The sequence below is a fragment of the Selaginella moellendorffii genome, unplaced genomic scaffold (assembly GCF_000143415.4).
Source record: "Selaginella moellendorffii unplaced genomic scaffold, v1.0 SELMOscaffold_139, whole genome shotgun sequence".
In the NCBI taxonomy this organism is placed as follows: Eukaryota; Viridiplantae; Streptophyta; class Lycopodiopsida; order Selaginellales; family Selaginellaceae; genus Selaginella; species Selaginella moellendorffii.
The window spans coordinates 227,392-253,771 of NW_003314400.1; the positions used below are offsets into that span (position 1 = coordinate 227,392).

Sequence of the window (26,380 nt, forward strand, 5' to 3'; positions counted from 1 at the left end):
TGCGGTATAAAGCAAGTGTCCAAAAGCCTTCCAAGGAGAAAAGATCAAAGCAAAAGCTTACCGGCTTTGTGATTGAAAACTGGTTCATGATATCCATGCATTGTCGGTCTTGTCCTCTTTCCGTTGTCATTGGCGATTAAGATCCTGACCGCAAAAGCGGGATATATGTTCTCCAAGTTCTGGAAGAAAAAGCATTCAGTTAAATGCGTAAGAGCACCAAATACTGAGTAGACAATGAGCAACATATCGACAATTCAGGTAAAGTAACATAAGCACTTGTATATGTGAGGAAAAACACATATCAGCGGCAAGTTTGTATGAGATTCCAAGCTCTATAGCTGCAAAACCAGGGATCCAATGCAGAACCTCTGGTGATGAGACAAGATGCTCTCGAAGTATGACGTGGTGCTGACAGGCACACGACATTACCATGGAAAAATCAGCAAAGAGAAAAGACTGAACCACACCGCACCTGGGGATTAGAATGCGCCTAGGCCCTAAACCATCAACGAGATTCTCACAACAAAAAACTGATCAATCCAGACTCGACGATCGTTGTGCAGAGATCTTGATGGAGCACAAAAGTTCTTTGCGAGGACGACACCATGTCATGAGCAATACTTATCAACTCATTTGCGCAGCATGGCTACACTATTCGAGCCATTTATAGCATGTCATACTGTGATCAATCTCTTTGATTCAATGACCGTTTTTCTAACAAAGACAATACTCGACAAGGAAATAAGAGAAAGAAGAAAAACGAGAAAAGCTCGAGATCAACAATTTCGGGGAGGAATTGGAATATGACAAGTGAGGAGAAGTAGTCACTTAGCTATTTTTCTTCCGTGAGCTTCGCAGCTTATAAAGTCCTTAAGTCCTATCCTTTGTATGTAAGTTCTTCACTAAATTACCACTTTGTTCTATGTAAAGTTCTTCGTTATGTTTTTCTTCTGTGATCTTCACAAGATTTCTTGCAAGGTTTTTAAAGTTCTATAATGCTACATTCTGGCTCGTAAGAAATCCTGTTCTTGGAGCTCCTCCTTGGAGGACTCTTTTTGGTATGGTACCTAAGCATATGAAAACATGTAGGCCATCAAGAACAGAAGTTTGTAAGATAACTCACTGTGGAATCACCACTCGCAACACCACCTTTTCCATCGACATCTAATCCTGACCTGTTGCAATGGTTTTTAGAAATGATCTTGTTTACAAAGTGCTTACCTTGTCTGCAACGAACCTCCATCTGTTTCATAGATGACATCCTTGATAATTGGGTACGGCTTTCCACTCGGAGACAGTTGATAGCCAACCTGCATTTCACAACTCAATCTTTCCACTATAAGGTTTTCAAAGAGGACTAACCTCAGTCTTAAGATTGATACCATACATGCAAAACACATTTTCGATCGGCAGCCGCTCCCATGGAGTTAGTGGATTGAACAACGGATTATCCAAGTAGTATCTGAGAATTAGGAAGTAGTTTAGTAATCACACACTTCTTGAGCTGATAGAAAGCCAGTTTAGCTTGAGGATCAAATTCACCCATCTCCTTGAAGCTTGTGCCATCCGATATTTTTTGAGCTGAATAAAACCGCTGGATAGGAACTGTGTAATTTGCTAGAGCTGCAAGGGCTCCGTTTTCCAAAAACTCACCAGGATAGACCACCCCTGCCAAAGTGGACAAAAATTGGATAACGCATTAATAAGCCATTCGTTTGTTACCAGAACTTGGCATGTCCACCTCAAGCACGTCGACAGGCCAGTCTGGGGCAACTAAGCCTTTCGTTTTGGTCGTATTTCTTTGAGACAGTGGTTTGTCGTCAGAAAACGGCAACATCCACAAACCGGAACTGAAAGTTCTAAGCATGATTCGAGCTGCACCCTATCAAAACGATGTAAAAGCCAATGAGTTGCGAAGTCCCAACAGCTTTAACGAACCTCTGAAATTGGTAATCCAAACGTCACCCCAGAAAGAACGCCTTTCAGAGCATCTGGAGCTCCTAGAAATGGAGCACCTGCAAGAGATAGCATTGCTGGTAAGAAGGTTCACAATCCGCCAATCTCACCTAGAGCATGATACGTGAAAATGTGATCGTCGATCCAAGTGGTGTACAGTTTGGGCGGTACTTCTTGTTTCAACCATTCCAGAAAATATCTGAACACATTATTCCCAAGAGAATGCGCGAAAACGAGGGCCGTCACTCGTTTTCGCGCATACTCTTGGCCCCCCTCGCAGCTTCCGAAGCGTCTCGAAAGTTAGCCTGGAATTAGACATCAGAAAAACAAGAGGTGATTCTGTTTGAGAAGGCAAAACCTCAGCCTGTGGAAGTACAGATCTCGTTCGAGGAGAACTGGACCCGCCAATCTCGTAGGGTGCGTCAACGCCGAATTCTACACACCACGAAACCCACTCCTTCCATACAGCCTGATTAACAAAACGAATAGAGAAAAAAAAGCCAGCTTGGATACCTGTGAAATATCGGAAATTTTTTCAAACGAAACTCACCAGAGCTACTTGTTTATGCTGTTGTCTCAGCTCCTAGACCATGATCCTCAAAGGTTTGAAACCCAACTTCCTTTCCCGATCCTGCTGGTGCAAAGCTCTGTTCGAGATCGCAGCTGTCAGTGCTCAAATGGAAGCATTCCTGAAAGCTCCTGAAAAAAAAAATTAAAAAATCCAGTGAGCTGAAATCGAGGGGCGAGAAGGGACAATACCATGATCTCGTGCAGCCATTTATCAATCCCTGAGTGCCAGAGATCTGTTGCAGATGTCATTCTAGGACCTTGCAAAACGGAGTTCTTCTTTGTCATAGCATCAGAGTAGTAAAAAACGCAAAAGAAGCTATAGTCGAAGCTTCTCGACGGCTGAAACTTCCCACGACCAAAACACGGAAAGATTAGCAAAAACAGTCAAAATGAATCAAGCGGAAGCTCACTGTTTGCCAAGTCATTCTTCCCGTGTTTAATTCTGGCGGAACTTGTTGAAGTGACACCTGACAGAAATTTCGTTAGAAGAAACTGCAAACTTTCCTCACACGATGCTCACTGGTTTGCATCCCCGCTACTTATTTGATGGGAGTGAGCCTCCTTCTCCTTCCCATGGTTGCACAGATGCGTGAGAATGATGGTGTAGAGCTTCGCGTTGGCTGGAACTTCCGCCTTCTTCATGTGTTCCAGGAGTGCCAGAGCCTGCCTGCCTCGTCTCGCCATCCTCGCAGTAGCCGCGGACGATGGTCGAGTACGTGACAGCATTCGCCTGGAACGAGCTCGGCTTGCTGTGGGCGATGAGCATCTGGTGCGCGCGCTTGTACTGCCGCTTGTTCACCAAGAACTCGAGAAGCCGGTTAAAGGCAAATGCCGTGTGCGTGTAGCCATGGCGGCCGTGGCACCAGTCGAAGAACTGGATCGTCGCCTCCACGTCCCTGGCGTGGTTGAGCACATCCACCACGATATCCACCACGATGTCCGTGCTGAGCTTGCCGCAGTAGTCGCGGAGCTTGTGCTCGCGCACCTCCTCCATCTCCGTCTCGAGGATGTCCAGGAGCTCCTGTGCCTCGGCCGAGATCGCCAGTCGCCTAAACCTCGCCACTGCCGGAGGGCTTGTCCGCGATCCCTGGCTTGAAGGAGAGCTCCTCCAGCTTGATCTTTCCTGCTCCTCGATCGCCGCTGCCGCGCCCTGGCACTGGATTATGATCGATTCCCGCCATGGGGCTTGATTGAGCCGCATTCCCATCGTCGATTCGCTGCCGCAAGGCCACGCTGGAATCGATCGTCCGGGAGAAGGAACAACTCACCGATTGGCGCAGCGCGATGCCGGCTCGTCGCCACACGGCAGCCTCCATGGATCGCTAAACCCTAAATTTCAATTGCAAGAACAAAGAATTTTGGATTGCGCCATCGCCGCCATGGCCATGAAACAAGCTAGAGAATTATGCATGCATTCGACTTGATCGGCTGCAGCGGCTTTGGCTCCGGCTCTGGATCGTGCTGCTGCTGCTGCTGCTGCTGCTGAGGAGGAGGAGGAGGAGGATCATCCTTCTGGAAGAAGAAAACAAGAAGCAATGATTCAACGCAAAGAAAGTGAAATTCTTCTACCGGCTTGGGGGATCCCCCGGTCAGCGACTGCCGCTTCTCTTTGGTGAAGCTGATCTGCCGTGGACCGTCCTTCGGCGTTCTCCTCTTGCCCTCTTTCTTGTTCTCCTTCTCCACCATCGCGCTCCTCTCGTTGCTTTCCCGCCCAGCCAGGGAAAAAAAAGAATATACCTTTTTTTTTTCAAACCTAACCAAATGCTTTATTTTGACCTTAATCTGGATAAAAGTAAACTCTAGTCTAATAAGATCACTACGTCCCGCCTGGAGCCCATGAAACCTGCGTAGCTTCCCAAGCCAACCGCGGTTTCCACACCGCAAGCAGCGTCTCGCTCTGCAAACCTCCGCTTTCGAGGCCACAAATCCATGGGCCTTTCGTGCTTGTCCAGGCTTTCCAGTCTCTCGGACCAAGGTCCACCGGACATGATTCTCTTGTTCCATTCTTCCGCGATGAGGAACGGATGAGCAAGCGGCGCTGTTCTCTTGCATAGATCTAACAACACGAGAAATAAATATTTCACCTGCAGTTAAAGCTGGTGAGCTTCTGGAAATGAAAACAAAAAGAAATGCGCAGACCTCGTCGGCTGTATAGCCTTGACCAGTATTTCCACTTCCCAGTCTCAAAGGACGTGTTCCTCCTTGGTTTCCTGAATAAGAATTCGGCTGAGAAGACATCAAAAAACTGTCGCCATACCTGGTTGGTGGTGTTGTCGTTGGAGGTGCTGCTGGTGTCGGAACTGGTGCTGCTGCTGCTGCTGCTGCTGGCGCTGGAGGCTGAGATCCTGCGGGAGGACCGTTTGAGCTTGGTGCTTTGACAGCAGCAAGAGTTCGGCAAAAGCTTGCGTATCTCCACAATCGGGTCAAAAAGTGAGACGCTAGATCCAAAATCACGTCGACGTAAGACTGCACGAGAGCGTTTCAATGACAGTGTTGTTGCAAGTGTCGAAACGAACCTGAATTTGATGAACGAGAGCTGGATCAACAAGCATGGCTTCACCGCCAAGACCTGTCGGAGTTTCGCTGGGTGCTTGGTCGAGAATAAGCGTCGAAGGATTAACGAGTGCTGCTTCTATGCCTTTGCCTAGGACTTCCAAGAAAAATCTGGCCTGATCAAGGACAAGTACTCTTACTTCAGCAGCATCTGCCCCCTCTAACATCCTACACTTAATGTGATCCAGACCGTAATGCTGACGATGACCTGCATTTGGCAAAGAATGAATCTAGAACCGCTGCAATTGCCCCTAGAGAAACTGACAAACATAAAAGGCATGAATTAGCACGCGCGGGAGATGATAGAGACATGAAAAACTACCTAGGCCTTCGTCAGCAGCGCTTTGAGAGTACGCAATAGCGTCCCACCAATCAAGTTGAGTTACCAAGCTCCACCAAAATCTGTTTCATCAAATGGTTGAGCATCTACTTCACCCAAAGAAGGAACTTACCTGTCGGCTATCTGGCGTTCCAGGGGCGCAGTTGTAGGCCCAGATGATGAAAGGGATCGAACACGAACAATCTTCAAGAAGCTGGTGTCGGAGTCTGTGTCATGCCAGGCACATGAGAGGCAGCAACCGGAAGCAGATAGAGCTGGAGATGCAACCAAAAGCCCGACTTGGACGCAGAAGTTCTCGACCGGAACCAGCCCAGGGCCAGAGAACAAGTGAACTTCGCCACCTAAGAGTGCCACCGCAACTTCTCCCCCGTGACCGCTGAAGCGAACTTTTGCGATACACTTGACGACGGGTAAAGGCTCTGTTTCCTGTTCCTCGGCCGCAGCGTCACCTGTATCCATGCTGCTCGAAGCGTCCCGCCCTCGTTTATTATACGACATGGCCAGCTTTGTCTGAGGAAAGCTCTTGTTCACGACTGTTTTCCATGTTGTAGCCATAGGATGCGACATAGCACCGTAATTCGCAGCTCCTGCCTCAAAAACAGAGTGTATGGCCACTTGTTGCCGTGAACTTTCCCACCTTTGAAACTTCCATCCGGTCATAGAAGGCCCTCCATCAGGATGTTTTGGGGACATATATTGTCCTGTAGAGACAGAGAGAAAAAGAATGAGCAAAGAACGATAATATTGACGACCAAACCTTCAACTATCACAACAAGAAGCGCCGTCCCTTGCTTTTCCGGATCGAATGCCACTGCTGCCACTCCGGTTCCCCAAGCTGCTACATTCGATCCAGTGGACGCCTCCGGACTCACGTAGGCGGACAAGTTTGAAATTGGCGAGCACTGCAGCAAAGGACCTTCCTTGTCAGGAAGGTCCTTCTCGCGAAGCTCCTGCCAACTGAGAAGATACGCTGCCAACGATGCCATCCCCGGCCATGAAGGAGCAGTAAATGGTAGAGGCGACGCACCAAGCTTCATCAGCTGCTGACCATTAAATACGCCTGGAGTGATCTCCCAGATGACAATTGTAGAAGGATTACCGATAGGCACTCCTGCAACTATCAAGGAGCCAGCGTCGTTGACGATAACATCTGCAGCATAGATTCCACTCGGCCCAGCTCCTAAAACACCTCTGCTTGACGAGTACCAAACTGGCGTAGAGGAGTCTTTGAGAGGCGACCGCCGCCATCGGAGTTGCACCACACCCGACGATAAAACGATGCAAGCACAAAGAAAATTCGGCCATTTAGCTGCAAGTTAGCGAAGGTTAGCGCGAGACGGACGAACTTTCGAATGTAAACTTTGATCACCAGAGATTGTAGCTTGACGTGCTAGGAATCTTTCCTCAAACAGTGGTGAAGTTCCGTCCATTGGTACTGAAAACATAGTTTAAAGCTAAGCCGAGAAAGGATAACTCTGAGCTCACCGAATACTGTGGAGTGATCCATTTCGTGACAACTGCTTGATCTTGCCTCCATTCGTGCTCACAATTCCAGCAATTAAATGCCCGTGCCACATTCAAGGGGCCCTGAGGAACAATGTATAAACAGAAGGAAAGAAAGAGAAAAAAAGACATACTTTGGATGGTTACGAGAATTCACCACTAAAAGCGCACGCTCGCAGCTGGGAGGAGACCACTCGATGAAGGCGATGGAATCACAAGGAGTGTCTAGAGCACAGCACAAGAGAAAAAAAAAGAGAGAAAAAGTAGATTCTTGGAAGAATAAAATTCACTCACCAGCAACCACGTTGAAGATTGCGTGCTCTGTGGGCCTCTCAGGATCGACGAGATGGACTGGAATCCAGAACGTAGGCTTCTGCCGAGAACTAGGAAACCAGAATTTTCATCTCGAGAGAGAAACCATCCATACCCTGGATCTCTCGCACAAGTCTCCGTGGCGCAGGCGATTATGTTCGTTTTCCCACACCAAGCGGCGCCAATGCTGCGAAATTTCAAGCGTCCATCGCGTGTCAGCAATCGCATTCCCTGCCACTGATCGCACTGTTCTTGCCTGAAAGATTTGAAATCCCTCCGCCGCTGGAGGATTGTGCTGCTCTCGTCATCGCCATCGGCTGCAGCTGGATTCTCCTCCTCGCCATCGCTGCCCTTGTCGCCAGTGGCTGGAGGAGCCGCTGCCGGGGCAGCATCCATTTAGCTCCTCCGCCGGCGCCACCGAGGCGCAGGGATGCGCGAGAGATTCCCGGGGAATGCGCCTAAGCCCTAAAACCCCGCCAGTTACACGTGGCAAAATCCAAAACACCCATGACGACATGTATGGGAAATCCATGCGCGGGACCAAAACGGGAAACGAGGCTTGTTTTTGATCGAATTCCGTGGTTTGCTTCAATGCCATTGTCACCGTGATCAGCGATGCTTGAATGATCAGTGACTGTGTAGTGGAATGTGATTATTTCGGCATATGAAGATAGCAAAGAAGCTATTCGATAGGATGGAACGAGATTCTCACTGATCAATCCAGACTCGACGATCGTTATGCAGAGATCTTGATGGAGCACGAAACTTCTTTGCGAGGACGACACCATGTCATGAGCAACACTTCTCAACTCATTTGCGCAGCATGGCTACACTATTCTAGCAAAAGAAGCATTTACAAGGATGTGATCATTCAATGACCGTTTTTCTAACAGAGACAATACTCGACAAGGAAAGAAGAGAAAGAACGAAAACGAGAAAAGAGAAAAGATCGAGATCAACAATTTCGGGGAGGAATTGGAATAGGATGTAGGTATTTTTCTTCCGTGAGCTTCGCATCTCAGTAAGTTCTTCACTAAATTACCACTTTGTTCTATGTAAAGTTCTTCGCTATGTTTTTCTTCTGTGATCTTCACAAGATTTCTTGCAAGGTTTTTAAAGTTCTATAATGCTACATTCTCGCTCGTAAGAAATCCTGTTCTTGGAGCTCCTCCTTGGAGGACTCTTTTTTGTCATAGAAAATTCCATCTCCTTCTTGGCGTTGGATCTCAAGTAGCTCTCCTGGCTCACCAGCGAGTAGTGAGATGAGGAGGAGCTCTTGTTCCTCAGAGCCCACTGCCTCAGCCTGTAGCAATCGTTCCAGCAATCGAGCTCTACCTTCGCGGAAGTTCCAGCCAATGCGAAGCTCTACAACATCATTCTCACGCGGCTGTGCAAGCATGGGAAGGAGAAGGAGGCTCACTCCCATTAAATAAGTAGCCGGGATGCAAACCAGTGAGCATCGTGTGAGGAAAGTTTGCAGTTTCTTCTAACGAGTATTTCTGTCAGGTGTCACTTCAACAAGTTCCGCCAGAATTAAACACGGGAAGAATGACTTGGCAAACAGTGAGCTTCCGCTTGATTCATTTTGACTGTTTTTGCTAATCTTTCCGTGTTTTGGTCGTGGGAAGTTTCAGCCGTCGAGAAGCTTCGACTATAGCTTCTTTTGCGTTTTTTACTACTCTGATGCTATGACAAAGAAGAACTCCGTTTTGCAAGGTCCTAGAATGACATCTGCAACAGATCTCTGGCACTCAAGGATTGATAAATGGCTGCACGAGATCATGGTAATGTCCCTTCTCGCACCTCGATTTCAGCTCACTGGATTTTTTAATTTTTTTTTTCAGGAGCTTTCAGGAATGCTTCCATTTGAGCACTGACAGCTGCGATCTCGAACAGAGCTTTGCACCAGCAGGATCGGGAAAGGAAGTTGGGTTTCAAACCTTTGAGGATCATGGTCTAGGAGCTGAGACAACAGCATAAACAAGTAGCTCTGGTGAGTTTCGTTTGAAAAAATTTCCGATATTTCACAGGTATCCAAGTTGGCTTTTTTTTCTCTATTCGTTTTGTTAATCAGGCTGTATGGAAGGAGTGGGTTTCGTGGTGTGTAGAGTTCGGCGTTGACGCACCCTACGAGATTGGCGGGTCCAGTTCTCCTCGAACGAGATCTGTACTTCCACAGGCTGAGGTTTTGCCTTCTCAAACAAAATCACCTCTTGTTTTTCTGATCTCTAATTCCAGGCTAACTTTCGAGACGCTTCGGAAGCTGCGAGGGGGGCCAAGAGTATGCGCGAAAACGAGTGACGGCCCTCGTTTTCACGCATTCTCTTGGGAATAATGTGTTCAGATATTTTCTGGAATGGTTGAAACAAGAAGTACCGCCCAAACTGTACACCACTTGGATCGACGATCACATTTTCACGTATCATGCTCTAGGTGAGATTGGCGGATTGTGAACTTTCTTAGCAGCAATGCTATCTCTTGCAGGTGCTCCTTTTCTAGGAGCTCCAGATGCTCTGAAAGGCGTTCTTTCTGGGGTGACGTTTGGATTAACCAATTTCAGAGGTTCGTTAAAGCTGTTGGGACTTCGCAACGTCATTGACTTTTACTTCGTTTTGATAGGGTGCAGCTCGAATCATGCTTAGAACTTTCAGTTCCGGTTTGTGGATGTTGCCGTTTTCTGACGACAAATCACTGTCTCAAAGGAATACGACCAAAACGAAAGGCTTAGTTGCTCCAGACTTCGCTGAGCTTCTCTGGCTCACCAGCGAGTAGTGAGACGAGGAGGAGCTCTTGTTCCTCAGAGCTCGCTGCCTCAGCTTGTAGTAATCGTCCCAACAATCGAGCTCCACCCTTGTCTTGCGTTCTATCATCATCACCCCGCGACAGCCGAGCTTGCTGGTCTCCGTGATCCCAACTCCCTCCCTCTCGCCACAACTTGTGTAGTCCTAAGCTCACTACGTGTTTCCTGGCTTGGAGGATCATAGCAGCGAGGAGGTATAAAGGTACCACCGCGACTCCGCCGAGAACAAGTGGACAAACGTCACGGCCCCCGGGGCTCAAGCCGTTTGCCAGCATCTCCCAGAAGAGCTCCACGGCTTTCTAGATCGTTGCGCACATATCCAGCGATCATCGCAGTCCACGTGACTTCGTCCTTGAAAACCATGTCCCAGAACAACCTCTCGGCAGTTTCCAGGCCTCCGTAGCTGGCGTACACGTCGAGCAATGCGGTCGTGAGCACTGCATCGTCTTCCAGGCCACCGCTCTCCAGAAGTTCCTGGTAGAGGAGCTTGCCTTGCACTGGTGCAGGAATGATCGAGCAGGCAGTGAGAGCACTCGATCTGTGTGCAGCAGGGCGAACACTGGAGGCGGCTGCGAAGGATTGCCGCGAATTTGTGCTAGATTATTCTCCTGTACGCACCCTTTGAGAAGATACACAGAGGCTCTCGACACTGATGTGTTGACATCCACGGTTCGCGAGAGATCTCCATACCTTCGCTTCCATCCAGGGCTCCAAGAACTTGGCATTCACAGATGCTGCTGCCGTGTGTCGAATCTGCTGCAAACTCATCTAGCAGGATCTATGTATCTTATGACCAAGGAGCAAGCTCTAAACCCCTTGTAAAGTAGCGACAACTTCTCAGTGAATCCAGGTGCCAGGAATTGCTACATTGACCATGTGACGAGGAGAATAGCTTTGTAGTCAACCCGATCCAGGAGGTCGTACGTTGACCACGGCTAAATAAGGATATTCTTAAAGGGATTTCTTTTAAATAGGATCAATATAAAAGGGTTTATTCTGCAAAACATTTCTAGGGTTACATGGCAATAGCTTTTGGACAGTTGGTTGGAAAACTTGAGGCTGAAAGGAAGATTGAAGTTATGTGGGATGTTGGTTGTTACTGTAATGCTATCTCACGAAAATTAGTGGAAGAACTCAATATCACAGTGGATATAAATTGGCAAGTTAAGGATTTTAAATTTACAATACAGGGTTGTGAATTCAAAGAAACTTTCACTGCATTACCACTTGTTTCACATAGCAGCGATATAATGCTGGGTTCACCATGGATACATCAACATTGCCTACAATTAAATTGCAATGATAGTAAAAGTACAATAACATTTGAGATAGATGGTATTGTATATTGTCTTACTGGTGACAATAACTTATCTCGGTCAAAAAGGTTTAGAAGGATAAATCAACATATATGTAATATGTTTTATGATCTGTATTACCCTGGCAGAATCAATGACTACGAAATCAAAATCGTAATAGATAATGGTTGTGACGCATCAGCTATATCACTTGATCTTGTCAAGAAACTTGGACTCCCTACAGTTCACAGTCACAAGTATTTTGGAATCAGGCCAATTGCAGCTGATCAATTGGAGGAAGGTTATGGAGTTGAGAATTTAGCTTATAACTTGGGAAAGTTTTTTGAAAGAAGAACATTTGATGTGCTTAAAGACTCCTCTGATAGTATATTTCTTGGGAAAGATTGGCTTGACAAGCACTCAGCAATCATTGACTTTAGAAATCACAATGTTACTTTTAAATGCAGTGAATCAGGTTTGTGGTACAGATTTCAATATCCTCATGGTATTTATGAAGTGAGTAAAGATAAATTCAAGGAAGAGATGAATAGCTTGTGTTGGTGCTCCAACACTATAGAAGATCAAGCTGCAGTAAAACTTTCTAATCCTTATACCTGGAGAATGCCATCTTTTGGAGTCCTCCTGCAATGGTTTAGGTTGAGATGACCAAGGATGACAGACAGATAAACCCTATAATAAAAATAATGTGATCTTTTGGACAATATATAAGTCTATAGATTTGCTTAGAGAGAGTGATCTTGGACGCCAGCCAAGTCAGGTTGATCTGCCATCAGCAATGGAATCCAACCGCCCGTTTCTACGGCTCAGGTCAAGTCAAGCGTAGTCAAACTTCTTCAAAGCTCAAGGAAGAAATATAGCTACGTGACACCTGTCATATTCCAATTCCTCCCAGAAATTGTTGATCTTGAGCTTTTCGCTTTTTTCGTTTGTTCTTTGTTGAGTAATGTCTTTGTTAAAAAAACGGTCATTGAATAAAAAAGATTGATCGGAGCATCGTCCTTGCAAAGTGAACTTTCGTGCTCCATCAAGATCTCTGCATCAAAATCAAGAGATGCAGTTTACACCTCATGCACTGGAATACAAAGAGAAAGAGAGTGATGAAAACGAAAACGAAGAAAAGACCATGTTTGAATACCTTGTGTAGGACGGTCTTCCACGACGAAGTTATCACGTCCCCCCTGGAGCCCATGAAACCTGTGTAGCTTCCCAAGCCAACCGCGGTTTCCACACCGCAAGCAGCGTCTCGCTCCGCAAACCTCCGCTTTCGAGGCCACTAATCCATGGGCCTTCCGTGCTTGTCCAGGCTTTCACCGGACATGATTCTCTTGTTCCATTCTTCGTCTCGGCTCACACCCAAGCCGGGGACTGGAGATGACTCTGTCGCTCTTCGCGGGAATGCAGCTGGATGGCGTCACTGCACACAGATGGAGTGCCTGCTCGAGCATTCCAGCTCCAGTGCAAGGCAAGCTCCTCTACCAGGAACTTCTAAAGAGTGGTGGTCTGGAAGACGATGCAGTGCTCACGACCGCACTGGTCGACATGTATGCCAGCTGCGGAGGCCTGGAAACCGCCGACAGGGACATGGTTTTCAAGGGCGACGTCTCGTGGACTGCGATGATCGCTGGATATGTGCGCAAAGAAAGCCGTGGAGCTCTTCTGGGAGGTGCTGGCACACGGCATGATCCCCGGGGCCGTGACGTTTCTCCACTTGTTCTCGGCAGCTTCATGGAGGAGTCGCGGTCGTACCTTTACACGATGCTTGAGGACTACAAGCTGGTGCCGGAGCTGGATCACCAGGTCTGTGATTGATCGGCTTGCTGGGACGGCTCGACAGGGCCGATGAGCTGCTCCAAACCGGGCCTGGAGGACGCTGCTTTCGGCTTGCAAGACGCACACAACAAACAAGGATCGAGCGGACCAAGCGGCAAAGAAGAATAACAGCGAGCTCGATCCGGGATGTGCTCCCATCCTCTCCAACTTAAACGCCGATGCTGGGGAATGCAAAGGCGGAAGAAGCAACAGCTGCAGGGCCAGCTCCTCGTTGCTATGATCCTCCAAGCCAGGAAACACGTAGTGAGCTTAGGACTACACAAGTTGTGGCGAGAGGGAGGGAGTTGGGATCACGGAGACCAGCAAGCTCGGCTGTCGCGGGGTGATGATGATAGAACGCAAGACAAGGGTGGAGCTCGATTGTTGGGACGATTACTACAAGCTGAGGCAGCGAGCTCTGAGGAACAAGAGCTCCTCCTCGTCTCACTACTCGCTGGTGAGCCAGAGAAGCTCAGCGAAGTCTGGAGCAACTAAGCCTTTCGTTTTGGTCGTATTCCTTTGAGACAGTGATTTGTCGTCAGAAAACGGCAACATCCACAAACCGGAACTGAAAGTTCTAAGCATGATTCGAGCTGCACCCTATCAAAACGAAGTAAAAGTCAATGACGTTGCGAAGTCCCAACAGCTTTAACGAACCTCTGAAATTGGTTAATCCAAACGTCACCCCAGAAAGAACGCCTTTCAGAGCATCTGGAGCTCCTAGAAAAGGAGCACCTGCAAGAGATAGCATTGCTGCTAAGAAAGTTCACAATCCGCCAATCTCACCTAGAGCATGATACGTGAAAATGTGATCGTCGATCCAAGTGGTGTACAGTTTGGGCGGTACTTCTTGTTTCAACCATTCCAGAAAATATCTGAACACATTATTCCCAAGAGAATGCGTGAAAACGAGGGCCGTCACTCGTTTTCGCGCATACTCTTGGCCCCCCTCGCAGCTTCCGAAGCGTCTCGAAAGTTAGCCTGGAATTAGAGATCAGAAAAACAAGAGGTGATTTTGTTTGAGAAGGCAAAACCTCAGCCTGTGGAAGTACAGATCTCGTTCGAGGAGAACTGGACCCGCCAATCTCGTAGGGTGCGTCAACGCCGAACTCTACACACCACGAAACCCACTCCTTCCATACAGCCTGATTAACAAAACGAATAGAGAAAAAAAAGCCAACTTGGATACCTGTGAAATATCGGAAATTTTTTCAAACGAAACTCACCAGAGCTACTTGTTTATGCTGTTGTCTCAGCTCCTAGACCATGATCCTCAAAGGTTTGAAACCCAACTTCCTTTCCCGATCCTGCTGGTGCAAAGCTCTGTTCGAGATCGCAGCTGTCAGTGCTCAAATGGAAGCATTCCTGAAAGCTCCTGAAAAAAAAAATTAAAAAATCCAGTGAGCTGAAATCGAGGTGCGAGAAGGGACATTACCATGATCTCGTGCAGCCATTTATCAATCCTTGAGTGCCAGAGATCTGTTGCAGATGTCATTCTAGGACCTTGCAAAACGGAGTTCTTCTTTGTCATAGCATCAGAGTAGTAAAAAACGCAAAAGAAGCTATAGTCGAAGCTTCTCGACGGCTGAAACTTCCCACGACCAAAACACGGAAAGATTAGCAAAAACAGTCAAAATGAATCAAGCGGAAGCTCACTGTTTGCCAAGTCATTCTTCCCGTGTTTAATTCTGGCGGAACTTGTTGAAGTGACACCTGACAGAAATACTCGTTAGAAGAAACTGCAAACTTTCCTCACACGATGCTCACTGGTTTGCATCCCGGCTACTTATTTAATGGGAGTGAGCCTCCTTCTCCTTCCCATGCTTGCACAGCCGCGTGAGAATGATGTTGTAGAGCTTCGCATTGGCTGGAACTTCCGCGAAGGTAGAGCTCGATTGCTGGAACGATTGCTACAGGCTGAGGCAGTGGGCTCTGAGGAACAAGAGCTCCTCCTCATCTCACTACTCGCTGGTGAGCCAGGAGAGCTACTTGAGATCCAACGCCAAGAAGGAGATGGAATTTTCTATGACAAAAAAGAGTCCTCCAAGGAGGAGCTCCAAGAACAGGATTTCTTACGAGCGAGAATGTAGCATTATAGAACTTTAAAAACCTTGCAAGAAATCTTGTGAAGATCACAGAAGAAAAACATAGCGAAGAACTTTACATAGAACAAAGTGGTAATTTAGTGAAGAACTTACTGAGATGCGAAGCTCACGGAAGAAAAATACCTACATCCTATTCCAATTCCTCCCCGAAATTGTTGATCTCGATCTTTTCTCTTTTCTCGTTTTCGTTCTTTCTCTTCTTTCCTTGTCGAGTATTGTCTCTGTTAGAAAAACGGTCATTGAATGATCGCAGTATGACATCCTTGTAAATGCTTCTTTTGCTAGAATAGTGTAGCCATGCTGCGCAAATGAGTTGAGAAGTGTTGCTCATGACATGGTGTCGTCCTCGCAAAGAAGTTTCGTGCTCCATCAAGATCTCTGCATAACGATCGTCGAGTCTGGATTGATCAGTGAGAATCTCGTTCCATCCTATCGAATAGCTTCTTTGCTATCTTCATATGCCGAAATTATCACATTCCACTACACAGTCACTGATCATTCAAGCATCGCTGATCACGGTGACAATGGCATTGAAGCAAACCACGGAATTCGATCAAAAACAAGCCTCGTTTCCCGTTTTGGGTCCCGCGCATGGATTTCCCATACATGTCGTCATGGGTGTTTTGGATTTTGCCACGTGTAACTGGCGGGGTTTTAGGGCTTAGGCGCATTCCCCAGGAACCGCGCAGCTTTTCAAGCACCCAAGATACATGCATGGCGCAGCCACCAGGTATTGTTGCTCTCTTTCCTCAGCGACAATTTTTGAAATCGGCCGCTGAGTACAAGAAGAAGATCGAATTTGACGGTAAGTATCTCACGCTGACTGCTTGGTGCTGAGACATTTTTTTGCTTTCATATCGCAGGCGTGCTTCTCATTGAACCAAAGCCTCAGGAACCCACGAAGCATCAGTACGGGCTTGCTTTAAACTTAATTCACCTTACTTAATGTTTGTTTATGTAGATATGATTGGGATGCTGCAACGGCAATTGGATTCTTGCAAAAACATGGATTGAAGGGTAAGCTAGCTTGTGGTTTTCCCCATAGATCCATCTAACTCTATTCCTCCGGCGTGGACAACTTCGAATGCAACCACGCAACGACACAGGTAAGACAGCCGAAAGTTTATTGTTTGTACTGATACTCGTGGAATGCAGCTGCTGTCATGAACTGGAAGTTTCTCGAACCAATGGAGTTTTGGGAAAACGCTCAAACAGGTAGGTTTTTTCCGCTACTTCGTTTCACGCAGTACCTCAGAGATTTTCTTTCAGGATGGGATACCGACCTGCTCCTGATGGATATTGCAGAAACCACGCAAGTGATGCTTTGAGTGCTTCAGAATGTAAGTCACTCGAAAACTTGTTTCTTCGCCTGACCGTATCATCTTTTGTTTATCTTATCTTCGTGTAGGGAGGTCTTGCTCCTGGTGGGCTCAACTTCGATGCCAAACTGTGCATATGTTTAGAAACCATTCCTACCGATTCGTGCTCACTTGTGTGTTGTGTGTTGTGTTTCAGGAGAAGGGAAAGTACAGACATAGGCACGGGCAAGAATTTTCTTTCAGGAGGGTATTCTTCCAAGTATTGTGAATGCAAGCTTTGACTCTGCTTTGGGAGCTTCTATTGAGGGACACTAAAGCTTTCTACGATGTTTCCCTTACCTATTGTCCCCAGACTGGTGTGTTAGTCTGGGGAGCTTGGATTTGAAGAGCTGGAGCAGGAGGCCCTGAGAATGGAGGAGCCACTACCTGCGTGCTAGCTGAGATGGTGTTCTATAACTCATGAGATAGCTCCATCTTCACCAGCCCAGTCTCCAAAGCTATCCCGCTCCGGAGGAAGAGGTGATCGCGGAGGTGAGGCTGCTAGCGACAATGTGGACATGGATTTGCACTTGAGGAGCGTGGCGTAGGTCTGGCATACTTGCGACTGGAATTGGAAGTGGTGGGCAAGGAGAATGCACCTCATTTGTTACAATTGAGTACGTGGTTAACACAACGTCATATTTGGCTAACTCGTAGGGACACCTCTTCCTGTTACCTTGCCGCCGCTGTAACTTTTTCCTCGATCTCATGATACCACTGTCTCAAAACGCTTGTCGGGCGTACGACAAGAGTGCCACCCCTTCTATTTGGCTCCGGCTTCTGCATAAGCTCAGGATCTCAGGTTTAATCTCAGGTTTAATGGCTTGTGTTCCCGGATTGACGTCAAGGAGATCGTTCAACCAATATGACATACAAAAGGCTCACCTGGTCATCTGCTAGAAAGCCACCAGAACAATTTCCACGCTCCTCGCTCTTCACCATCCAAGCTAAAGCTATTCTCTACAAAGATCGCTTTAAACCCGTGAAACATAGAAGATTTAAAAGTATACCTCATTCCCTCATCTGGAGTGGCCTCTTCGTTTGTTTCAGGAGTGATCATTCTCTGTGGGAAAAGAAAATGTAAACATCCAAATAGCAGTCAATGCAAGTGTACCTCCAAGATCCGGCGAAGACATTTGTCTACGTGCACCGGTTGAGCAGCTTGTGTTTGTGCTCGTGTTGTGAACTGATTCTTCCTTCTTTGGAGTTGCTTGACTCAAAGGCTCCTTCTTTGGGCCTGCATGGACATACGAACCCGATGACGACGGCTGATCAAACCTTCTACCAGTTGGCAAAACTTCTTCCTTGTTTGGAGGAGCTGTCCAGCGGTAAGACGAAGTTGCTATGCTGGCTTGACCATTCCGGCGAACCACGGGCACCGGTTGAGCAGATTTGGAGTTGTGTTTGTGCTCGTGTTCTGAACTGGTTCTTCCTTCTTCTTTGGGCCTGCATGGACAGATGAACCCGACGAAGCCGGCTGATCAAACCTTCTGCCCATCAGCAAAACTTCTTCCAATCTTTGGAGCAACTCTCCAGCCGTAAGACGAAGTTGCTCCATTCCAGGCAGCTGTTTGAGCATAGCTCGCGGGAGGCTCTTCCTTCTTTACACCCGTACCACGCCATCCCGGTTCTTCCTTCACTGCGACTGTCTCCCGACGGCCTCGAGGTGTGAAGCTCAATGGCAGATTGCGCTTCTCACCTAGTATAGACGTCTCCCCATTACTCTCCTCATCACTGATATCAATGACTTCCGATCTAGCGCCCTTGCCACCACGACCGCTTACAGAAGTCGTTTCTCTAAAGCACGTTTCTCTCTTTCTAATTCCTGGAGCTGCAACAATTCCCATTCCCAGCCAAAAACGTCCCTCGTTCATATGCCGGGGACAAATCAAGGCGGCGAGCCTCAACGCAGCACGCTCCGCTGCATAAGCGTGGTTCATCTCAAATCCTGCAAGAAAAAAGAGATTTTTTTTCTCCTGCTAAGCGATCCTCAAGGTAAACAATGTCAAAACACTTCCCATACCGTTTTGAAGATCATCGTCCGAGGCAAGAGCAAAGTCGAGCCACGTCTCGGGATGAAAAGAGACGTTCCTCGCAAACGCGACAACCTCGTCAGTGAGCCCCGGGACCTCGTCTGGCTCGTCATCAAACAAGAACAAGCTCGACGCAAGCTTGGACACTCCATCCACGAGAGTCGCCGCCGAAATCCCCATCTTGGAAGACGACTTCACGCCACCACCACGACTGGTATCTTCTTCGTCATCAACAGGAGTAACCTGGCCGGCCGGTTTGTCGCTGGAGAGAACGTTGTCAATCAAAGGCTTGAGCAGCCCCGCGTCCTGGGAAGCTCCCTCCGGCTTGTCACTGCTCCGGGACTCATCCCCCCGGAAACCTTTCGCGAATCCTCCCTTGAGTTCCGCAAAGTCGCTTTGCATTCCACTCAGCTTCTCTTTCTCACCGGCATTCTCCACTCCTTGCTTTGCCTGATAATCATCTTGAGAAGTTTCCTCTTCTACCTTGGGAGAATTTTCTCTGCGTGACTTTGGCGGCGGCGCAAGAAAAGAACCTACCCCCCACAGCGATTGCGTGAGAGACTTCCGCAATTCAGCCAGATCCTCCCCCACGCTCTGCCCCGGCTCAAAAAGCTCCGGATCGTCCCAAAATTCTGCTCCACCCTCATCCTTCTCTTCCTTGTCCTTGTCCTTGAGAACCCCTGTCAAGGAGCGCGAAATCCACGACATTCCTCTCGCCCTTGCCGATCGATCGCGACATTCTACTCATCTGCTGCCAAGGCGTCCGTGGCAAAACTCTAGCCAACGGACGCAAGACACGTGGACTCAAACAAAAGCTTTGTCAGGAATGGGATTCGAACCCATGCCCTTGCGGACTATCGCCTTAGACCAACTCGGCAACCCCGCTAGGTCAAGAATGAGCAAAGGCACACAGAAATAGAGAATATTCGAAGCATCTAGGGCTAATGTGCCTTTATCATGTACGTCTAAGGAAGAAGTACAGAGTTTCACTCTTTGATCATATCTTGTCTCTGGATGGAACGAATTTTCAGTGTATTTTGAGTCCTTGCCTTGCTTTGTATCACTACCACATTATAGCTAGACACTGTTGACAGTAGAAGATGATGTCATCAAGTGGTTTATCATCCGCACAGCCCAGCACAATCCAAATGGTACCATCACTGCAAAAACCAAAGAATTAGTTCTAGCGATTATAATGAAAACTTACCTCAGTGTTGTCACAGAGAATCATTTTTCTCCCCTCGTCTCTCCCCTGGCAGCTACAATAAAGCTTGTCATTGATCTCGGGGTTCACTGGTAACCCGTCAACAACGATCTTGTTCTTCTAGTACTCTTTGAAGAGGAGATCCATAATGTGCTTTTGGAGTTCATAAAGATCCCACTCCATGAGAAAGTCATGCTTCGGCTCAACATTTGCAGACAACCAGCTCAACGGGAACGTCAAACGGAATTTGTCCCTGTTATCCTCAGAGCATACCTTCGGACTAAAATCAAGGTCTTTGCGCCTCTTCCCGGCTTCTTTCCAGAAGTAGCTAAGCTTGACATACAGAGCATTTGAGGTTCCCTTTGACTCGATTTTAATCTCGACCGCCAGACGGCACACAGCATATTCCCATCTCTTGATCTCTACTTTGAGTGTTTCCACATCTTCATTTTTGTACGCGACCTCGATAGCGCACCTTGGGTACTCTTCATCATCAATACTTGAGAAGGAAGCGTTTGGTTCTTTGTGAGATCCATTTGCTAGCTCGAAAGTGCCCTTAGTGTGAACCAATTTGTGGAACCTCGGCACATCCTTTGCTGGAAAGTGAGTCATGAAGAAGGTAGTGGATTGTTTTGCCACTTGTAAAACAAACCACGAAGCTGTCTCCTCATGCAAATTGGAAGGGTCACCAAAGAGATAAACTATCCCAAGCTCTCCTCCCTCGAGCTCGTAAAAGAATCCCAATCTCCAACAAGTCTCCATTGAAAGAGACTAGATCTCCCAAGAGCTATAGGACACAGTCTCTGCGACAACAAAGGGCCCATAGCCAACCCCTGACACACTTACTTGTAGGTACCTTGCAATTGCATGCCTGAATCCTTCATTTAGTCGCTTCAATTCCTATTTCACCTCCACTTTCTTGTCGTCTTCAAGCTTCAAGCCGTCGAGAAGCTGGACAATCTGCTTTTCTTCTACCTCTGAGCTTTTCCTCTTTTCTAGCACCCTTGCTACTACATCCGAAACGCACACACATGCCATTTCCCACCACGCAAGAACTACCCTAACCTTAATCTCTGATTACGACCCCTTACGGCTCTCATAGGAGGAGCCTGGCAAATATAATATGGGCCTATGCGAGAGCAGAGAATAGGCAATTGGCGAACTGGGGGGTGATCTTCTTGGGTGGTCAGGACGGATTCACCTTTTTGTACCCGTATCTAACATTAGGGGACGAGTGGAAGTTCCGACCCGTGCATGAATAGCTAAAGTACTCGCTGAAGAAGTAGATGGACAACTTCATCAACGGGGTGAAGAACAACACCAAAGGCTGGTACAAAATGCTACACTACACCAGCGATCAGGACTCGAATAGTTCAGTGGACGAAGAAGAAGAGGAGCCGGAGTGGATGCTCCAGGACTGTTCCAAGTCGCTCTGTGCTCCAGCAGGAAGACGGGGCCGATGTTGACCCCAAAAGGAGAGCCATGCCAGATCAGCCGGTAGGTGGTAACCCACCACCACAGTACAAAGGCAGTGTACATCGAGGAGTAACCGGCGATTATGGTGAGCCAGTACGGCCAGGGCCATACTCCGACTTTGGGACGACCTGGGTGGAATGCCTGACGCATCAAATGCCAAGGACGCAATACCATCAGGGTTCGCAAGGAAATAACCACCACGGCGGAGCGCGGCAGAGCAGTAGCAACACCAAGAACCACTCCACCTAGGTACCAGGTTTTTGCAACCGCACCTTCAGCATTGCGCATCGAAGAGCTTCATCAGGAGGCGGAGGTAGCATACAAATCACCAGCAGAAGAAATGCTGGAGGCTCAAGGGGAAGGCGCACCACCTCCTGTCAGGGAAGGAGTTCCACCCAGTCTGGCCACTACACGAAGAGCAGAGATAAGTCAAGGGGTACCCAAGGTAAACTTCCATCTCCACTCCTCAGTAGCGCCAACAACGTTCTGCTCTTCCATCGGGGGCCCTCTCCGGCGAACGCTCTCTGGAGCGCTTATGTCCTCCCTCCGGATGACGTTGCCCTTTGGGGCGATCAACCTCCATTGGTCGGCTTCCGTTGATGTGCTCCTGGATAGGCACCGGTGTGTTCCTCTCCAGTGCCGGTGTTCTCCCCATGTCCGGTGCTGTTGCTGCTGCTGCAGATTCCGCTACCGGGGCTGTCGCTGCTGCTAGTGCGGTTGCGGCAGTCGTCGTTGTTGGCGCTACTAAGGAGTGGCGGTGAAAGTTTATCTTGGGGGCGCTTACAGGTCGCTTCCCCCGGCTTATCTCCGCTCTTCGTGTAGTGGCCGGACTGGGTGGAACACCTTCCTCGGCTGGAGGTGGTGCGCCTCCCTCCACTTCCCCTGGAGCCTCCGGCGTTTCTTCTGCTGGTGATCCTCCTGCTGCCTCCGCCTCCTGATGAAGCTCTTCGATGCGCACTGCTGAAGGTGCGGTGGCAAGAACTTGGTACCCGGGTGGAGTGGTTCTTGGTGTTGCTACCGCTCTGCCGCGCTCCGCCGTGGTGGTTATCTCTTTGCGAAACCTGATGGTATTTGTAGGCCGTGGTTGTGTCCCTGGCATTTCTCCTTCTTGATGCGTCAGCTGACGCTGGCGTTCCGCCCGGGTCGTCCCAAAGTCGGAGTATACTGGCTGCCCATAACCGCCAACTTCGGTTACTCCTCGATGGGTAATTCGTGACGCCGCCTCCATACTGTGGTGGTGGGTTACCATCTACCGGCTGATCTGGCATACCTCTGTTCTTCAACTCCCCAAGGGTAGTCATGACTTTGTTATGGCATTCCTCGCTCAACTACTGCAGTCCCTGTACATGGTCCTCCACTCGTCGCATCCTATCCTCCATAGCCTCTAGCCGTCCTTCGAGGTGCTGGGTTAGTTCGTCTTCTATGACGTACTGAGTGAGTGTCTGTAGTACATCCCGGATGGGTCTTCTTCGTGAGGATCCTCCACTGTGCAGTCGTCCTTCTGCTCTTCCATCGGGGGCCCTCTTCGGCGAACGCTCTCTGGAGCGCTTATGTCCTCCCTCCGGATGACGTCGCCCGTTGGGGCGATCAACCTCCATTGGTCGGCTTCCGTTGATGTGCTTCTGGATAGGCACCGGTGTGTTCCTCTCCAATGCCAGTGTTCTCCCCATGTCCGGTGCTACTGCTGTTGCTGCAGATTCCGCTACCGGGGCTGTCGCTGCTGCTAGTGCAGTTGCGGCAGTCGTCATTGTTGGCGCTACTGAGGAGTGGTGGTGAAAGTTTATCTTGGGGGCGCTTACAGGTCGCTTCCCCCGGCTTATCTCCGCTCTTCGTGTAGTGGTCGGACTGGGTGGAACACCTTCCTCGGCTGGAGGTGTTGCGCCTTCCTCCACTTCCCCTAGAGCCTCCGGCGTTTCTTCTGCTGGTGATCCTCTTGCTGCCTCCGCCTCCTGATGAAGCTCTTCGATGCGCACTGCTGAACGTGCGGTGGCAAGAACCTGGTACCCAGGTGGAGTGGTTCTTGGTGTTGCTACCGCTCTACCGCGTTCCGCTGTGGTGGTTATCTCCTTGCGAACCCTGATGGTATTTGTAGGCCGTGGTTGCATCCCTGGCATTTCTCCTTCTTGATGCGTCAACTGACGCTGGCGTTCCGCCCGGGTCGTCCCAAAGTCGGAGTATACTGGCTGCCCATAACTGCCAACTTCGGTTACTCCTCGATGGGTAATTCGTGACGCCGCCTCCGTACTGTGGTGGTGGGTTACCATCTACCGGCTGATCTGGCATACCTCTGTTCTTCAGCTCCCCGAGGGTAGTCATGACTTTGTTATGGCATTCCTCGCTCAACTACTGCAGTCCCTGTACATGGTCCTCCACTCGTCGCATCCTATCCTCCATAGCCTCTAGCCGTCCTTCGAGGTGCTGGGTTAGTTTGTCTTCTGTGACGTACTGAGTGAGTGTCTGCAGTACATCCCGGATGGGTCTTCTTCGTGAGGATCCTCCGCTGTGCGGTCGTCCTTCTGCTCTTCCATCGGGGGCCCTCTCCGGCGAACGCTCTCTAGAGCGCTTATGTCCTCCCTCCGAATGACGTCGCCCGTTGGGGCGATCAACCTCCATTGGTCGGCTTCCGTTGATGTGCTCCTGGATAGGCACCGGTGTGTTCCTTTGCAATGCCGGTGTTCTCCCCATGTCCGGTGCTGCTACTGCTGCTGCTGCAAATTCGGCTACTAGGGTTGTCGCTGCTGCTAGTGCAGTTGCGGCAGTCGTCGTTGTTGGCGCTACTGAGGAGTGGCGGTGAATGTTTATCTTGGGGGCGCTTACAGGTCGCTTCCCCCGACTTATCTCCGCTCTTCCTGTAGTGGCCGGACTGGGTGGAACACCTTCCTCGGCTGGAGGTGGTGCGCCTTCCTCCACTTCCCCTGGAGCCTCCGGCGTTTCTTCTGCTGGTGATCCTCCTGCTGCCTCCGCCTCCTGATGAAGCTCTTCGATGCGCACTGCTGAAGGTGCGGTGGCAAGAACCTGGTACCCGGGTGGAGTGGTTCTTGGTGTTGCTACCGCTCTGCCGCACTCCGCTGTGGTGGTTATCTCCTTGCGAACCCTGATGGTATTTGTAGGCCATGGTTGCGTCCCTGGCATTTCTCCTTCTTGATGCATCAGCTGATGCTGGCGTTCCGCCCGGGTCGTCCCAAAGTCGGAGTATACTGGCTGCCCATAACCGCCAACTTCGGTTACTCCTCGATGGGTAATTCATGACGCCGCCTCCGTACTGTGGTGGTGGGTTACCATCTACCAGCTGATCTGGCATACCTCTGTTCTTCAGCTCCCCAAGGGTAGTCATGACTTTGTTATGGCATTCCTCGCTCAACTGCTGGAGTCCCTGTAGATGGTCCTCCACTCATCGCATCCTATCCTCCATAGCCTCCAGCCATCCTTCGAGGTGCTGGGTTAGTTCGTTTTTTGTGACGTATTGAGTGAGTGTCTGCAGTACATCTCGGATGGGTCTTCTTCTTGAGGATCCTCCGCTGTGCGGTCGTCCTTCTGCTCTTCCATCAGGGGCCCTCTCTGGCGAACGCTCTCTGGAGCGCTTATGTCGTCCCTCTGGATGATGTCGCCTGTTGGGGTGATCAACCTCCATTGGTCGGCTTCCGTTAATGTGCTCCTGGATAGGCACCGGTGTGTTCCTCTCCAGTGCCGGTGTTCTCCCCATGTCCGGTGCTGCTGCTGCTGCTGCAGATTCCGCTACTAGGGCTGTCACTACTGCTAATGCGGTTGTGGCAGTCGTCGTTGTTGGCGCTACTAAGGAGTGGCGGTGAAAGTTTATCTTGGGGGCGCTTACAGGTCGCTTCCCCCGGCTTATCTCCGCTCTTCGTGTAGTGGCCGGACTGGGTGGAACACCTTCCTCGACTGGAGGTGGTGTGCCTTCCTCCATTTCCCCTGGAGCCTCCGGCGTTTCTTCTGCTGGTGATCCTCCTGTTGCCTCCCCCTAAAAACCCAAATGAAAAAGAAAGTGTTGCCTAAAATGTAATTTTGATTATATTTGTGAATAAAATTATTATTATATCCAAGATATTGTTTACATCCAACTTATTACTACATGTTATTTAGCTAACCTAGTTATAATTAAATTAAATTAATTTTATTCTGGTATATGTTTCACTGAATTAGCTACATGGACAAAGTTGCGAATTTGTCCAAGGCTGCGGAGGCAAATTCAATCAGCTTTAGAGGCAAATTAGATTTAATTGCGAGTTTCTAGGCGTGAATTCTAAACGAGAAAAAACATGAAGAATAAATTGTTTCTGGATATACAAGGGGAAAGGTCGGATATAAATGGCTTTTAGCATTTCCGACCGTCTGTTAGAAACCCTAAAACTAGGATTTTTCGTTGGCGATGGCGAGGAGGAATCTCTGGATGTCGTCGCGGGTGTTCTTCAACAGATCAGAAGAGCTGAAGGGTCTCAGGGATATGGTTTCGGCTCAGGATGGATCAATGGTTCTTGTTACGGGGCCTCCAGATTCAGGCAAGTCCGCACTGCTGGCTGAGTTCATGTTTTGAGAGCGCCGGGACAACCATACTTTTCCGATCCACATTGACATGCGCTCCGGCACTTTCAACACGGCAGCCAGCTTTGGGAGGGAGCTGAAGGCGCAGGCTTTGTACAGCTTTGTGCCCGCCGCCAGGAAATTCTTGGAGAAGCCGATGAACTCTACAGAGGGGAAGGCTAGCATGGAGTCAGGTAAGGCGGAGGATGAAGCAGACGAGGCAGACGAAGAGGAGGCAGGAGCCGGCTTCATCAAACAGCTTTTCAAGGATTTGGATGCTATTGAGAAGGTCGAAGGGACGGACATGCAAGAACTTCTAAAGGCGCTGGAATCCTTGTTCGCAGGGTGGACGTGGCTTGCTCGGCTCGTTCCTCGTGGCCAAGGAGGATATCCCACTCTGATCATCGACGAGGCCAACCGGCTGCACGAGTGGAGCCTTAGTGAATCAGAAGAGGAGAACTTGATGACTCTCCAGGCTTGGCTGATCATGGTTACCAAGCAGATGG

At 49.0% G+C, this 26,380-nt stretch overlaps 2 protein-coding genes and 2 long non-coding RNA genes across 6 annotated transcripts; 1 reads left to right on the forward strand and 3 right to left on the reverse strand.

The window, feature by feature from the left end:
• Positions 1-1,051: 1,051 nt before the first annotated feature.
• LOC9630208 lies at positions 1,052-1,405 on the reverse strand. The gene is made up of 4 exons (XR_002991196.1): positions 1,363-1,405; positions 1,222-1,310; positions 1,124-1,175; positions 1,052-1,067 (listed from the first exon to the last, which is right to left on the reverse strand). It is a non-coding gene; the product is annotated as an uncharacterized LOC9630208 (long non-coding RNA).
• A 2,873-nt stretch (positions 1,406-4,278) lies between these two features.
• LOC112343204 (mediator of RNA polymerase II transcription subunit 16-like) lies at positions 4,279-7,402 on the reverse strand. The gene is made up of 12 exons (XM_024666314.1): positions 7,350-7,402; positions 7,217-7,305; positions 7,057-7,147; positions 6,905-7,006; positions 6,789-6,854; positions 6,177-6,728; positions 5,532-6,120; positions 5,402-5,481; positions 5,043-5,339; positions 4,784-4,992; positions 4,666-4,736; positions 4,279-4,610 (listed from the first exon to the last, which is right to left on the reverse strand). Exons 4-9 carry the CDS (start codon positions 6,954-6,956, stop codon positions 5,254-5,256), a joined length of 1,425 nt encoding a protein of 474 aa, XP_024522082.1. The 5' UTR covers positions 6,957-7,006; positions 7,057-7,147; positions 7,217-7,305; positions 7,350-7,402; the 3' UTR covers positions 4,279-4,610; positions 4,666-4,736; positions 4,784-4,992; positions 5,043-5,253.
• An 8,614-nt stretch (positions 7,403-16,016) lies between these two features.
• On the forward strand, positions 16,017-16,246 carry LOC9630527. The gene is made up of 3 exons (XR_002991200.1): positions 16,017-16,069; positions 16,128-16,173; positions 16,226-16,246. It is a non-coding gene; the product is annotated as an uncharacterized LOC9630527 (long non-coding RNA).
• A 959-nt stretch (positions 16,247-17,205) lies between these two features.
• Positions 17,206-19,383, reverse strand: LOC9630209. 3 transcript variants are annotated; one of them, XM_024666303.1, is made up of 5 exons: positions 18,646-19,383; positions 17,737-18,570; positions 17,633-17,685; positions 17,508-17,582; positions 17,206-17,402 (listed from the first exon to the last, which is right to left on the reverse strand). In XM_024666303.1, the coding sequence occupies exons 1-2, from the start codon at positions 19,361-19,363 to the stop codon at positions 18,104-18,106; spliced, it is 1,185 nt and encodes a 394-aa protein (XP_024522071.1). In that variant the 5' UTR covers positions 19,364-19,383; the 3' UTR covers positions 17,206-17,402; positions 17,508-17,582; positions 17,633-17,685; positions 17,737-18,103. The 3 variants fall into 3 exon arrangements, with proteins under 3 accessions (XP_024522071.1, XP_024522072.1, XP_024522070.1); XM_024666304.1 differs by having other exon boundaries at positions 17,206-17,575; XM_024666302.1 differs by having other exon boundaries at positions 17,206-17,582.
• Between the last annotated feature and the right edge of the window lie 6,997 nt (positions 19,384-26,380).

Bases quoted from the DNA above. Each gene is read 5' to 3' on its own strand.
- LOC9630209 (XM_024666304.1), bottom strand. From the start codon at position 19,363: ATGTCGTGGATTTCGCGCTCCTTGACAGGGGTTCTCAAGGACAAGGAC. The intron at 18,571-18,645 runs GTATGGGAAGTG...TTTTTCTTGCAG, and splicing joins GGACGATGATCTTCAAAACG to GATTTGAGATGAACCACGCT.
- LOC112343204 (XM_024666314.1), bottom strand. From the start codon at position 6,956: ATGGAGGCAAGATCAAGCAGTTGTCACGAAATGGATCACTCCACAGTA. The intron at 6,855-6,904 runs GTGAGCTCAGAG...CTATGTTTTCAG, and splicing joins GGATCACTCCACAGTATTCG to TACCAATGGACGGAACTTCA. The intron at 5,482-5,531 runs GTAAGTTCCTTC...TTGATGAAACAG, and splicing joins GAACGCCAGATAGCCGACAG to ATTTTGGTGGAGCTTGGTAA.